The 15885-nt window shown below is 41.8% G+C and overlaps 1 protein-coding gene and 1 long non-coding RNA gene across 2 annotated transcripts in view; one reads left to right on the forward strand and one right to left on the reverse strand.

Moving 5' to 3' along the window:
• LOC117821339 overlaps nucleotides 1-15885 on the forward strand; it is a 30100-nt gene that overhangs the window by 2186 nt on the left and 12029 nt on the right. The window contains exons 2-5 of the long non-coding RNA XR_004632950.1: nucleotides 3348-3551; nucleotides 5649-5804; nucleotides 7277-7438; nucleotides 8358-8576. This is a non-coding gene — a long non-coding RNA (uncharacterized LOC117821339). The remainder of the gene's footprint in view (nucleotides 1-3347; nucleotides 3552-5648; nucleotides 5805-7276; nucleotides 7439-8357; nucleotides 8577-15885) is intronic.
• LOC117821337 (vasopressin V2 receptor-like) lies at nucleotides 3326-8606 on the reverse strand. The gene is made up of 6 exons (XM_034695533.1): nucleotides 8337-8606; nucleotides 7268-7513; nucleotides 5642-5788; nucleotides 5241-5550; nucleotides 4926-5144; nucleotides 3326-3528 (listed from the first exon to the last, which is right to left on the reverse strand). The coding sequence occupies exons 1-6, from the start codon at nucleotides 8604-8606 to the stop codon at nucleotides 3344-3346; spliced, it is 1377 nt and encodes a 458-aa protein (XP_034551424.1). The 3' UTR covers nucleotides 3326-3343.

Here is a 15885-nt window from a genome sequence, read left to right on the forward strand (position 1 = left end):
TGTTTTTTCTTATTTAAAGGTTTGACTGTCATAATGTCTATTCTGGACTTTTAAAAAAGCACTTACAGCATGGTTTTATATTTTTCTTTTTTGTTGACAAATCTTACAAATGTACTCTATATGTGTCTATATCACCATTACCTCACACACATGTTGATTCACACCAGATCCAATAAGAAATGTGATTATTCCCTTTTTCCTCTCACCTGTGAACCCCCAAAGAGCACTTGTCCCTCTTTATATAAAACTACAATACCAAGCTATTTTTGGAAAAACAATTAGCCTTTTTTAATACGTAATAATAACACAATATTTTTGATTAGAATATATTCGTATTTTTGACTTTTTGTGAGATTTGTTGACAGAATAAATGAAATATAACATCCATTAAAACATGAAGAATTGAAATCACTGAAAATAAAAATACAACATACATGCTATGTTTCTGTAATAGAGCACTTTTTATGACCAGTCAATATTATAAAGATGAAATGTCTCTGCCTCCTCTCAAACTTATTTTATATTTAAGTAGGAATGTAAATGTCGAAGGGTGTTCATTCACACAGTATGCTGCCTGTTTTGATAGTTGTAATGTTTTTGGTGTTTATTCTAAGACCAAATGCAAGTATTCATTTCAAATCAAAGTTGTTCTAACAGAAGTGTGATTTTATTTGAACAGGAGTTTTGTTTTTGGGTTGTTGTTGTTGGTACAAACGGGAGTATGCAGTTTCTTTATCCTTTAAGTGTCAACCTGACTACAGGAGCGAGTTTGAAGCAACTTTCTGCACAAGTTAACGGGAAGGACTGTCGGTGTGTCCACTCTTCTCTGCTCTGACCTCAGACTTCCTTCAGTTACAGAGGACTGACTCTCCACATAGAGGTTATGCATTTTTATTCAACAGGCTTAGGGATTTAAATACGATTCAAATGTTTCAAAAAACCCTTCACTTATTTTGCCTTTTGAGTATTTGAAAGGTTGTATAACAATAGACTGTAACTGAACCCTTTGAAACACTGAATGTTTTCAAAACGGTACTGTTAAAGTTGCTTCCTGTGTTTTAAAAAACGATCAAATCATTACATTACATTTCTTTAAAAATTATGTTTTTATTTTGTTTTAGTCGATGTTTTTATGTTTGTATGGGTGAAATGTTTTTATGACTGCAGAGTGAATGAATAAACAGTTTTTAAAACAATTTTGTTTTGTGTTTTTTTATATCTATCCAAAAAAATGAGCAGAAAAATCACACAAACACAAACATTTACAATAATTACACTTTATAAAATGCAGTTCAGTAGTTTCTATCTCATCCATCTATTATACATACAGAAATAGTTTGATAGTTTGGGAAATATACAGATATTCACTTTTTAAGACCAAATATGAGTCATATGGGGAGGCTAGCTTAGCTTAGAATACCCACTGTAGTATCACCAACAAGAAGTCTATCAGATAGCATCTCTAAATGTTCTAATTGTGACAAATTTGCTTTATTTGTACAAAAAAATAAAATAATTTTGAGTTATGCATTTTCTTGAGGTTCCTCTGCTCTAAAGCTCCTTTGAGGAACTTTCAGTTTGGGTCAATTTTGGCGCCCCCCTATGGAGCGGCAACCTCTGGTCTCAAAATATGAAGCCCATGCGGAAGTGTTATAAACTGCAGTTCATCGAGCACCCACTAGAGGCTGGCTGCAGAAACACAGGAAACCACATACACACCCATTCAAAGAAGACGATCTTTACAGCAGAAATAAACATGTTCACAGCCTGGTTCAAAAAACAGTTTAGGTCTGAATAGGTCATTTCTATCTTGACACACAATGTATGGGGATTAATTTTTTTATAACATGACAATTCAGAAGATATGAAGATTACCAGTTTTGCCCAAATAAGGACATGACTGACTTGACTGACAGGTGGGTAAATAGCTGTTGGTTAGGAGGCTCAAAGCCCGCCTCTTTACCTCACACTAGCTCAACAGAAGTTAGGTTGTGTTCAGCATTTCCAATATGGCTCCCACTGATTGGCTTCAAAACAGCGCTTCAGAAACAGATGGGTGACATCACGGATACTACGTCCATTAGTTATACTCCCTATGATATCATCCTGCTTCCTTCAGCAATCAAATCTATCACTCGCTGTGAATAATTACTTTAGTGGAAAAAGTAAGAACAGGTTTTTTTTACTGTGACTCGTCTCGTCTGACGTCGACCCCCTCGCTGTAGTTACAGGTGTTAAAAAGTACAATACAGAAATTGTTCGTCTTTTTCTGATGGTTATGTTTGACTCTGTATGTCATAAAGAGACGTCACTGTTAATTTCAGTCTGTTTCATAACCACCATAAAAACTTCTCACTGGAGCTTTAAAGCCTGGTGACAACTCCTCGCCAGGAGATAGCCACGAACTCTACCGTAAACTATCAGACGGTTGCTTTTGTAGTGACAACATATTGTGACACATGATAAAGAATACTTTTAACAATTGGTGAGCTTTAAAAGTGCTAATGGTAAAAGGTCATTTGCTTGGTTTTTAGATAAAACATGCTTTCCATGAATTAGTCACTACCCACGGTCAAGAAATTATTACAAAATGGGAAACCAAATTACATTTTTGACTCAGTTTTCCATTCAGAACAATCATACAATATAGCACGTTGTTAAAAATAAGCTTCATCCTTGAAATCACCTTAAAAACATGCTAATGTGTGTATTATTTATAAAACTCGTACAATAACTGGCAGTTAAAAATGAGGATTTTTCAACAGACTACTTCCTGGCGAGGAGACGTTGCCGTGTAACCAGCAGGACCTCGGGTAGTTACTTCTCGCTTCCAGGAAATAGTCGGGCACAAATGAGCGCCACAGCCGAACGCCAATGTCAATAACGCTTAACCCAGGAATTAGTCGGGTCCATATTACCCTACCAAATGTTTGAAAAGTTGACATAACTACAGAACTTTGGGTTAAAACATTAAATATCGATGTTCATACGTGAGATTTCAAAGTTGCTGTTTCGTATGTTTCGTTAACGCTAACTTAAAATGGCGAATATGAACTGATTCCTTGATGCTAAGCTAACTGTTGTGGTCACGGACGTTATCTCACTGCATTCTGCGACTTTATTGTAGTCAGTGTTCTAAGAATAGGTAAGTGCATTTCCCAAAATTCAAACTATTATTTTAACTGTCATGTTAACATTTTAAAAACTAAGCACCCTAGTTTTGTGTCATTCAACAGAGACTACTCCATACAGTCACGTCTGTGTCATATGGCAGTGCTTGCAGTTGACCGTGTGTGTGTGTGTGTGTGTGTGTGTGTGTGTGTGTAGGTGTTGTGGCTTCTGTTCAGTAGTTGGAGTTGTGTGTGGTGGTGGAGTCGCTCGGTAAGGAGCCTCGGCGCGGTGAGGGCTTCCGACAGAGCAGCAGCAGACGGAGCTCCGGGGACACGCTGCTGGAGAAGGCAGAGTAGATCCAGGGGTTGGTGCAGGAGTTCAGACTGGCCAGCAGCATCAGCAGGGTGAAGACTGCACCTGCACACAACAGACAGGAGGAGGTTTGTAAATGACATATATCTTCCTCCAACTATCCAGTATTGATTCATCTGCCTTTGATTCTCATGGACTAGCATAACACCAGGCTTTATAACTATTTAGGGGTATCTTTTATTCTAAGAAGGAGATCTAAAGATTGAAATATAGTCAAATTCTCAGAAAAAAACTGCTAAATGTACATGTATATTTTGTATTTTAAGGACAAAATGTTGTAATACAATTGAACTTTGATGTAAGTATTATAAACTTACTTAAAGGCACTATGAGGAGTTTTTAACTGGCCGAAAAACAGACTGAACCTGATACTGATGCCTCTTTATGACCCTCAAAAGCAAACAAGACCATCCACAACAACACTGATACCTTCTCTGTTGTCATCTTAGTGCCTGAAACTGCTCTGAGGGGGTAGGTGTCAGAACAGGTGATTGACATCTCGCTTTAGAAACACCCTTTGTTGGCTGTTTTCATTGCAAATAATCACATTGTGTGATGAATATAAATGTTAAAAGACAACAGGATGAGGTAATTGTCTGAAGCGATTATTTTGCATGTACAGGACAAGAGATAAGGGGTATCACTTTGTCCACAAGGGGGAGCCAGAATTGATACAAGCTAAAAGTTTCTCACAGCAGCTTTAAGAAATATGCTTTTTTAAATGATTTAATCACCTAAAATCTTGAACAAGGTTCCCCAATATAGATATATTTGCAAATTTTTTTCAGTTCATTTATGACTCCAGAAGAAGTACATCATTTTTGTTAAAGAGAATAGTTTAATGGGTCAGTTTGGCTCTTTGCAAAGCTGCAAAAGCAGTCAGAATAAGAGCAGCAGAATAAAGACAAGGAAGTTTGTACGAAATAAAAGAGAGTGCTGTGATATTTGGGGGATTAAAAAAATACTTGTCTAAATATAAATGGAGCTGACAGACCTTTAGGAGGTGGTATTTTGCTGATTTCATATTTTACAAACAAATACAAAGTTAAAATGTTGGATGTCAACGCTAGCTGTGGGCAAACTTTCAAATTGTGAGGTAAACGTGTGTTGGAGTAATCCCAGGATAAGATCGCAGGCTGCTCTGAAGAGATTTGCTCAAATCATGACATCGCCAATTGGTGAATCCCCTTAAAAGAGCAGAATAAATGCAACTTTAACCAAATTATAAAATCCTGCTCTGTTATTGTTATGGAGAGTTTCAGAAAGACGCTGAAAGGAGGGTCTTCAAAGACACAAATCTGAGAGAAGTAAAGAATGTTTCTGTAGCTCTAAATTGTATGAAGCTCCTCACAAAGCTATCAGAAGGACAATATGAAGTCCTCTTTAACAACAAAAATAACACCAGGCCTCACTAAGAGAAACACAGGTGTCTGTTTGAGCACCGTTCTTGGGTGGGTCTGGGTCCCATGCGGCCCACAGTTGGACGCTGAAGAACGGAGCCCAGCAGAGCGAGTAGACGAGCACGATGACCAGAGTCATCCTCACAGTCTTCTTCATGGCTGCTGTTACTCCTCCACCGTGGGCTTGGGGGGCTTTCGGTGGGCTGCAGCAGACAGCAGAGGGCGCTGCAGGGTCAGGCAGGACATCCGGCTGCAGCTCAGCTAAGAGGGGAACACATGAAGAGTCAGGGGGATTACATCTCTGGATGTAACTTCACAGCAAGGGGAGGAAGGTGTTAGACTCTGTGTGGATGTTACCTGGATGAACAGCTGTGTAGGTGTGAATGTCACAATGTGGAGTCATGCTGTTGGACCTGAGTGGACCCATTTGCAGGTGTGCAAATGTAGATCCTGGCTCAAAGCTGGTCTGGCTCACAGGGTTGTTGAACATAATTGGTGCAACATACAGAGAGAGACTGGATCTCCCTCTGCCTCCTCCTCCTCCTCCTCCTCCTCCTCCTCCTCCTCCTCTCTGGCTGTCCCGTCTGGATGGAGGGAGGGAGACGGGGGACAGCCGCCGGTCTGACTTCAGGTACAGATTGTTGTGGATCTCCTTGAATATTCGCACCTGAGGCAGGAGGAGTCAAAGAGATGTCCATTCATCTTCTGGTAAAATAAAGCCTCAGTATATAAGGTGTTCATTCTGCTCTCCTCCTCACCTGGCAGACTGTGATGACGAGGGCCGGGAGGATGAAGACTGCCAGGGTCATCCAGGTCACGTAGGCTTTGAGGCCCCAGGACTCTGCAAAGTTCCCCCAACACTCGTAGACACCTGGAGCCACTTCTGAACGCGAGAAGATGAAGACCTGGAGAGGGAGAGAGGTGAGTCAGCAGCAATCTGATGGTGTCTGTCTTACGTCTGATCTTGAATTTAGTGATGTGAAATGTTTTTATGGGACTAACAAAACAATAAAGATAATTTATTGACAGAAATGTCTTTTTGTTTAAGAGAAAAATACCAACACACATCATTTAAAAAAAAATCTTTGGCTTTTTATAACAAAAACATCAGACTACAATTATTATTTTGGCTGTCCAGATAAAAAAATCTACATTTTTTATGTATAAAATCTGCAAAATCTACATCACAGACGTCCAACTGGGACAAAGCAAAAGTATACACTACCTTCTGCAAAGACAATAAAGCACTTTTCTTCTAATGAAAATAATATATTTTATTTAAAAGTGCCTCTCTCAACACTCAAGGCCACTTTACAGAGGGATTCAAATTAAAATCACAATAAATAAAATAACATAATAAAATAAATGAAAACAAAAAGCAAAAGTTACACCAAGTTAAAATGAAGCAGTTAATTAAACAGAGAATGCAGCTAATAACAGATGGGTTTTGAGTCTAGATTTGAAGAGGGGTAGGGAGTCTGTTTTGGATGTCTGGTGGGAGTGAGTTCCAGATGCTGAGACCGGCAGAGGGCACAGAGAGGTGGAGGGAGGAGGAAGACCTGAGGGAGCGAGAGGGGGCGACAATGTGGAGGAGATCAGACAGATACAGCAGGGGGGCGAGGATGTGGATGGCCTTGAATGTGTACAGGAGGATTTTGAAGGTGATTCTGAGTTTGACTGGGAGCCAGTGAAGCTGCTGGAGGACGGGGGTGATGTGGTGAAAGGAGGGGGTTCTGGTGATGATGCAGGCTGCAGAATTCTGGACCAGTTGAGGCTTATGGAGGGATTAGTGAGGGACACTGAAGGGGAGTGAGGTACAATAATCGAGGTGGGAGGTGACGAGGCTGTGGACAAGGATAGCAGTGGTGTGAGGGGTGAGAGAGGGGCGGAGACGGTTGATGTTGCGTAAATGGAAAGATGCAGACCGGGTTATGTTATTGATGTGAGAGTGGAAAGAAAGTGAGCTGTCGAGGATGACACCCAGACTCTTTACCTGAGGGGAGGGGGACACTGTTGAGCTGTCTATGGTGAGGGAGAAACTGTCGGCTTTGGTTAAGGTGGATTTGGTACCAATAAGGGGGAGTTCTGTTTTATTGCTGTTAAGTTGAAGGAAGTTGGAGGTGAACCAGGATTTGATCTCAGAGAGGCAGAGGGTGAGGGAGGAGGGTGGGAGAGTGGAGTCAGGTTTATTGGACAGATAGAGCTGGGTGTCATCCGCAAAGAAGTAAAAGTGGATACTAAATTTGCGGAAGATATTGCCAAGTCGGAGAAGGTAGATAATGAAGAGGAGGGGCCCCAGGACATTAGAAAAAAAGGCATCTTTAGCTGCTAAGAGTCCATAAGTTAAAAGTAACGTGTACTGTGTCCCACCTGTGTCCCCCTACCTGTGGCAGGCTGAGCAGCAGTGACAGCCCCCAGGCCAGCAGTATGAAGCTGTTCCAGCGCTGAGTGGCTCCGCTGCGGTGCGCCAGCAGGGGGCAGCAGATGGCGTAGTGACGGTCCATCGTCATCGCAACGATCATGTAGGAGGAGGCGAACATCCCGAGGACCTGCAGGTACTTCACCAGACGACACAGGAAGTCTGGACCCGGGAAACGACCTTTAGCGTCCCACACGAGCTGAGGCAGCACCTGAGGGCGAAGGGGAGGGAGGAGGAAGAGGAAGGGGAGGAGGAGTATGAGTAGGAGGAGGAGGAGGAGGAGGAAGGGGAGGAGGAGGAAGGGGAGGAGGAGGAGGAGGAGGAGGAGGAGGAAGAAGAGGAGGAGGAGTAGGAGTAGGAGGAGGAGGAGGAGGTGGAAGGGGAGGAGGAGGAGGAGGGGGAGGAGGAGGAATAGGTGGTGGTGGAGGAGGAGGAGGAGGAAGGGGAGGAGGAGGAAGGGGAGGAGGAGGAGGAGGAGGAGGAGGAGGAAGAAGAGGAGGAGGAGTAGGAGTAGGAGGAGGAGGAGGAGGTGGAAGGGGAGGAGGAGGAGGAGGGGGAGGAGGAGGAATAGGTGGTGGTGGAGGAGAAGGAGGAAAAGGAGGAGGAGGAAGAAGAGGAGGAGGAGGAGGAGGAGGAGGAGGTGGTGGTGGAGGAGTAGGAGGAGTAGGAGGAGGAGGAGGAGGAGGAGGAGGAGGAAGAAGAGGAAGAGGAGTAGGAGGAAGAGGAGGAAGAGGAGGAGGAGGAGGAGGAAGAAGAGGAGGAGGCGGAGAAGGAGGAGGAGGAGGAGGAGGAGGAAGAAGAAGAGGAGGAGGAGGAGGAGGAGGGGGAGGAGGAGGAAGAAGAAGAGGAGGAGGAGGAGGAGGGGGAGAGAGAGTGTCTTGGTGTCTGCATGTTTTCACCAGTGTGTGTGTTTGTGTGTGTTTGTGTGTGTGTGTTTGTGTGTGTGTGTGTGTGTGTGTGTGTGTGTGTGTGTGTGTGTGTGTGTGTGTGTGTGTGTGTGTGTGTGTGTGTGTGCGTGTGTGTGTGTGTGTTACCTGGAACAACGCCACCACCAGGTCGGCCACGCAGAGGTTGAGCATGAACTGATGCAGCGGGTTGTGGTGTCGTCTCCGCCTCAGCAGCACCACCAGCACCAGCCCGTTCCCGAGCAGCGCCATCACCAGGATGACCGCCAGCACCACCACCTCAGCCACCGCCAGGAGGCTGTCACGCTGCCAGCCGGTGACGTTTCTGCCCGCGGGGGTCACAGAGACGACCGACCAGTCGAGGGGCGGGTAAGAGTCTGTAGCCATGGAGACTGACATGTTGACTGAGGGAGAGAGAGGAGACACATGTCGAGGTGAGAGTAGTTAGATAATCACTTGATTCACACCCTGAAGAAATGTGATCGCTTAAACGCAGAGTGACAGTGAGCAGCATGAATCTCAGAACCTGTTCAAAGAAATAACATTCTACATATTTAAAAACTGAATCATACAAAGACACATATTTAATATTAAAATTAAGATAAAAACTGATTTTACTCTTGAAAAATGAAAGATACCACAACCTTTATTTGGTTTAATATTTTTGGAAAAACATAAAGTACATATGGATTTACATGAGGGCTTGATAGTTGTGTTTTCTTCTCTGTAGAAAAGAAAGAGCTGATTCTTCTGTATTAATCTGAGTTCTCTCAACTCAACTGTTTTTTATTTATGAAGCAACTTTCAGAAATTCAAGCATGCAGACAGAAGTGCTTCACAAAAGAACAGAGACAACAGCAGTAGATCAAAGTAGAAAGGAAAGGGATAAAAAATACTTAAATATTTAAATAATGATGATTGAATCAATAAAATCAAACCAAATCAGAGAAATATTAGAAAAAATAAGATCATTATGATAAAATTTAGACAAGAACCATAAAAAATAATAATATAAAAAAAATAAAATCATGACAATAAAATCAATATAATCAAATAAAATCAAATAAATACCAGAACAATTAAAAGATTAGATTAAATTAAATCAGATAAGAACCAGAAAAAATAATGTAAAAAATCAAATCAAAGAAATATTAGAACAAAATAAAATAAAATCAATACCAGACAAATCTGATAATATAAAAAATGAAATAATGACAATCAAATTCATGTATTCTTGTACAGACGGTGACAACAAATCTCCTTATTAAGGACAAATAAAGATCTATCTATCTATCTAAATCAATAAAATCAAATCAAATCTGAGAAATATCAGAAAAAATAAAATAAAATGATTACAATAAAATAAATGAAATAAAATTAGAAAAATAAAACATAATATAATAAGATAGAATAAAATAAATAACATGCTAAAACAATGGTCATAGTGGTAATAATGCAGTCCAGGGCTAAAAGGAAGTTTAAAGTTAAAAGCCAGATACAAAAGGTAAGTCTTACATTTATGTTTAATTAAAAACACACAAATAAATGTTCCTCATGTGTTTCTTAGAAACGTTTAATGCCCCTAAACTCTTTTCCTCTGGACAGCTCTCTATTTTTTTGTAAGTTATATTTTTGGGCTTTTTTTGCCTTTATTTGACAGGACGACTGAAGAGAGACAGGAAACGTGGGGAGAGTAGAGAGCGGGGGGAAGACATGCAGGAAATGGTCGTGGCCAGGAGTCGAACCGGCGACCTCTGCGGCGAGGACTGTATCCTCTGTATTTGGGGCTCTTAGGCCGCTAGACCACCAGCGTCCCGTGAGGAACATTTAAAGGGGAGTTCCCGGGTATGCGTTGAAAACATTTGGAGAGTTAACAAGCTGCTTAGTGAACGAAAGAGGATCTACAGACTGAACTGTTATGATGCTTTGATTTCTCAGTGTGCATGCTGATGTTTGTGTCGATGTGCTACGGCAGCAGTTAGAGTTTATTTTCATGATCTGCCTGCACTTCAAAATATGATACACCGTTAATTGCCAGCTGATGGCACAGGAAAGAAGCCGTGCTGATACAGTGGGATTAAGTTCTGTGTGTCTTCATGAAGAGAGCTCTAACCAGCGTTCATGTCCACAAGTCCAGACTCTGGGAGCTGCATTTAAAGAACTGGTGCCATGTTTAAGAGACATACTGTGATCACTTTAACTTCATAGTTTGAACGTTTTTGGACTTATGACATAATTAAGTTGAGTCTAAACTATTAGAAAGAAAAGACAACTGATGCATGTTGAGTTAATGATGATTGAGCTCACCTTTAAGTGAATGAGTGACATCACCTGAAGAGAGTGAGTCAGAGGACTGTCACAGGTACAGGTTGCGTACACTTTTCCCCCCGTCTGACACCGTTCAGCCGCCGCTTATTTTCATTCAAAGTTTTCAAGCTGGATCACATCTCCTGTCATCCACGCCAGACTTGATTTTCCGTGCCTGCAGTTCTCATGGCTTTTGACATGCAGGTGGGATCGCCACTACACCGTGTATCCGTGTTGATCCTTATCACTGCATGACGCTTAATATGATAATTATGACTTTTATTTTTTTAGCACCTTTAAAAACAAATGTTTACAAAGTGCTTTGACAGACGATGCGTGGCAGAAACTAAGGAGAAAGCAAACATTGAACCAGACAGAGAGAAGCCCAAACAAAATACTACGCCAAAGTTCAACAAGCATAAACGCAGATTAAAGAGATAAAACGTCTCGTTGATGAAATCTATACGGGAAGATCGCTGCTTCATGCACGCAATGCTCTGTGTCACAGAAATGAACAAGTGCACCAAACAAACCCAGTAATCACAGTCAGGTTACACAAAACTACACATTAAGTGTACTGAGGTTACCTGTATGCTGCGGACCGCTAGAGAAATCCTGCAGTGCCTGAACACCGCTGAGGCAGAGGGTGGAGGTTTATTATTAATGAACTGAAGAGGTCTCGATTACACTTTCAGAAGGGTTAAAGAAGAGATCGTCATCTCCCGTGCTCTTGATTCGAAGGCTGAATGACTGCGAATGAATTTAAAGCTTCAGCTTGAGACAGTAGTGAAGTAAGGCTAGGCAGCTTTATTTGTAATAAGCACATAGCACATTTCATACATGAGGGCAACTCAATGTGCTTTACATTAAAACATTAAAGCATTGGAGACATTCAGACAGGCATAAAAGAACACAATTAAAATGACAAATACAATAAAACAGAAAAGAAAAGGAAAATTAGAAAAAAATTAATTTAAAGTGAGTTTAAATTATCTAAGATAGGAAGGCAGTGGCAAATAAAAAGGTCTTAGTCTTTGATTTATAAGAGGTGAGAGTTGGAGCAGACCTGCAGCTTTCAGGGAGTGTGTTCCAGATATGTGGTGCATAATGACTAAACGCTGTTTCACCATGTTTCGTTCTGACTCTAGGGACTGAAAGCAGACCAGGACCTGATGACCTCAGAGGTCGAGGTGGTTCATACAGTAGCAGCAGATCAGCAATGTATTTTGGACCTAAACCATTCAGTGCTTTATAAACCATCAGCAGGATTTTAAAGTCTATTCTCTGACAGACAGGAAGCCAGTGTAGAGATCTAAGAACTGGAGTGATGTGGTCTACTTTCTTGGTCCTTGTTAGGACTCGAGCAGCAGCATTCTGTATGAGCTGCAGCCGTCTGATGGACTTTTCAGGGAGTCCTGTAAAGACCCTGTTACAGTAGTCTAGTCTGCTAAAGATAAATGCATGGACAAGTTTCTCTGCATCCTGCTGAGACATGAGTCCTTTAATCCTTGATATATTCTTAAGGTGACTTTGTAATTGTCTTAATGTGGCTGCTGAAATTAAGGTCTGAGTCTATGACTACACCAAGGTTTCTGGCTTGGTTTGAACATTTCATCTGTGCAGATTGGAGCTGAGCAGTAACCTTTGTTAAGTGATGTTTCCCTTTAAATTCTAGAGTATGAAGACGGTAATATGCATTAAGTTGGAAACTGCAGCACTCAAGGAAGTTTATGTCCCTCTCCATCCCTCCGCTTATTACATATTTCCCCAATTAGTGAGCTCCAATTAGTAATTTCCATATGTTCTCTGTAGTCCTATATCGCCTGTAATCATCCCTGATTGTGATGACAGTGATTACAAAACAGGCGTTAGTGTCAGGCAGCACAAAGTTGGTGCATAAGGACCATTCACAGGTCACTCGTTCCTCTCAGTGTCCACTCTGTGAGTCTGTTCGCTTCCATGTTTGGGTCGAGGTTGATGCCAAAGTTATCCCACCTCTGTTGTACCGTACACAAACGTCCCACAATAACACACACAAACACACACACACTCTCACGCCGCTGAGGTTAAAAGGAGTGTATGTGTAGGGTCAAGCTTCCGTGAGCAAATTGTAATTATAAAACAATGAGACGTGTTTACAGCAGTGCCACACACACTTTTACAGTTCAACACACACACATGCAGAGGCATGCAGAGAGGGCCCCTCATGTGGGAATATTTACAGAGAGCAAGCGAGCGCGCTCTAATAAGGTCACGGTCCTTTGACCAATCTCCAGCGATCAACATTACACACTAAGTGGCAGTTAAGGAGAACGCAAACATACGAGCACTTTATAACAGAACTGAACGGACCAGAGAGGGCTGAGACCAACGTTTGTTCAAGAGCTGCACTCGAGGACAGCTTACAGCTTCTCATGTTGGATTATCTTCACCTCAGTAAACTCTGTACTCAGTTACCATCACAATATATAAGGAAGTACTTCACTATTTATCCCCCTTCACGTGTCTAACCCAAGCTTTATCTTTGAGTCATTCCCTGGAAATATATCCAGAAACATTAAAAAGGTAGACTGATAAGAACAACAGGCGAGAACTATTTCATCTCCTGAAGATTGTCAAACTACTTCTACTCACACTGCAAAAAGCTTAAATCTTACCACATGAATTTGTCTCATATAAGCCAAATTCACCTGACAAAGTCCAGATATAATATCTTATTTAAATAAAAATGAAGGCCTGAATTGCTTCTTGTGAGTAAAAATATCTGCCAGTGCAGCAAGTGACGTTTTCTTGCCTCTTATTCTTAGCTGGCTGGTTTTACAGTACTTACATTACAAGGGATTCAGGGCTCCTTTTTTACTTGTACCCTCTAATACTAAGAAATCATATTCAGAGTTGTCGTGTGCATGTTGCTTATATAAATGTAATGAGGTATTTTGACCAGAAGTTAGACAGATACACCCGGTAAGATTTGAGTTTTTGCAGTGCACAATGCATGTACTTTGCAGGACCAATTATAAAGTCAGAATCTCCTGAAACAAGTCATATCATATCGTATCTTATCTTATCTTATCTTATCTTATCGTGTCGGCAGAGTCATAGCTTGTTGCTATTGCTAAAATACTTATAATGTTTATTAAATACTGAAATTTTAAGCATGAATAATTCTGTTCCAATCATAAACTTTCACCTGGTTTTGTACCCTTTTAACTTTTGTCTCAGGATCAGCTGAAGACTAACTCTGCAGAGCAAGCAGTTGAAGTCAATGCAGAAGTGCTAAAAACTGCAGTTCCTCGAGTGTCCACTTGAGGCTGGCTCCAGAAGTACCAGAAAACACATACACACCCATTCCAAAAAGACGATCTTTACAGCAGAAATAAACATGTTTACAGCCTGGTACAAAAAATTTGTTGAATCTGAATAGCTCATTTCTCTTTCGGCACACACTATGCTGGGAATTCATTTTTCAATATCGCTGCAGTTTCGATGAATATGAAGATTACAAGCTTTGAACACTGTAGCTGTTGGCTAGGAGGCTCAAAGCTCGCCTCTATACCTTGCACTATCCGGACAGAAGTTAGGTTGAGTTCAACATTTCCAATATGGCACACGCCATTGATTGGCTTCAAAACAGCGCTTCAGAACAGATGGGTGACGTTACAGATACTACATCCATTAATAATACAATCTATGGTTTTCACCAAGCAGCATCATCCATCCATCCATCCATCCATCTTCTTCCGCTTATCCGGGTCCGGGTCGCGGGGGCAGCAGTCTCAGCAGGGAAGCCCAGACACTCCTCTCCCCGGCCACTTCCACCAGCTCTTCTGGGAGGATACCGAGGCGCTCCCAGGCCAGCTGAGAGACATAGTCTCGCCAGCGTGTCCTGGGCCTTCCCCGTGGCCTCCTCCCAGTCGGACATGCCCGAAACACCTCCCCAGGGAGACGCCCGGGAGGCATCCTAACCAGATGCCGGAACCACCTCATCTGGCTCCTCTTGATCCGGAGGAGCAGCGGCTCTACTTTGAGCCTCTCCCGGATGTCTGAGCTCCTGACCCTATCTTGAAAAATGAAGCTAATGTAGAAGTGCAAAAAACTGCAGTTTCTCAGGTGTCCACTTGAGGCTGGCTCCAGATGGTGGTAGCCATCTTGAAACTGCTAACAGCTTTAATGTCTCGCCTGTTGATCAAGTTAAGCTGTAACTCTAATTATGCAAAACTGGAAACCTTGATATCTTCAAAAAGGATGAGTTATAGAAAGTTCATGATCAGAGAAATGGGACCCAATTAGACCAAAATCTATTTTTTTAACCAGACTTTAAACAGGTTTATATCTGCTGTAAAGATCTGTGTTTTAACATGGGTTTTAATGGGGACTCATGGGCTTTTGGGGGTTGCCCCAAGTGGACACTTGAGGAACTGCAGGTTAAAATGCTTGTCGTTTACAGCCTGGTGTAAAAAAAACGGTTTCGGTCTCCTCACCTCATGTCTTCATTCATGACAACAGGACAGGAAGTTAAGTTTTATTATGACTCCTTTGTTTTGATCATGTTTAAGCTAATAGCTGTGCATATTTAGCGTTGTGTCTTTGCTCTCAGCTCCACCTTCTTGCCTGTTTCTGGATCAGCCCAAAGTTAGCTGGAGTCAGCATTTCCAATATGGCGACCTCCATCCTCATGCTCCAAACGACTCTTAAATAGGAGATTAAGGGAAATTCTAAAATGTAAATCTTGTGACCCTTTTTTCACAATAACGAGCATTAATCATCTGACAGACTTCATAAATGTTCACATTGTTAAAGTTGGTTCACCTCAAGCCAGCGGTCGTCTGAGCTCTGTTTTCAAGTTAAAGTAGCAAAAACAAAAATCATGCCGTGAGTCAGGAGGTACGATTTCCTCTCAGGATATTCAAACCTCGGATCCTCTGGTTAATTTAGGTCAGTGTGTTTTTGAATGCAAGACTTCTACAGAGAAAGGTTTGAGTGCGTCCTCTCACACCAGAAAACCAGAAATAAAAGAAAGCTGCTGACGGTATCATCCGTCTGTGACAACACAAAACAGGCTTTGAGTGCTCTCAGCTGTCCTCAGCTGTCCTCTCATTCATCCGTCTCATCTCATAAAAAAGCTCTCGAGTCTGATCCTGCTCTTAAACACATGAAGGGAACGGTTAAACAGCGAGTTCAGGGTCTGCTGCAGGAAATGTTTTAAAAGTCAGTTTGTTTAAAAACTGAGAAACCTGCAAATCAGACGTGTGACGTGAAGTTCTACTTCTTAAAGTCACCATGAAGATATCTGAATGATCTGCTGGATATGGTCTTTTATTAAGGGTGTAAATCTTTTAGTTTGAGTGCTGGGAGGTCGAGTTATTGCTTC

The sequence above is a fragment of the Notolabrus celidotus genome, chromosome 11 (genome assembly GCF_009762535.1).
Source record: "Notolabrus celidotus isolate fNotCel1 chromosome 11, fNotCel1.pri, whole genome shotgun sequence".
NCBI lineage: Eukaryota > Metazoa > Chordata > Actinopteri > Labriformes > Labridae > Notolabrus > Notolabrus celidotus.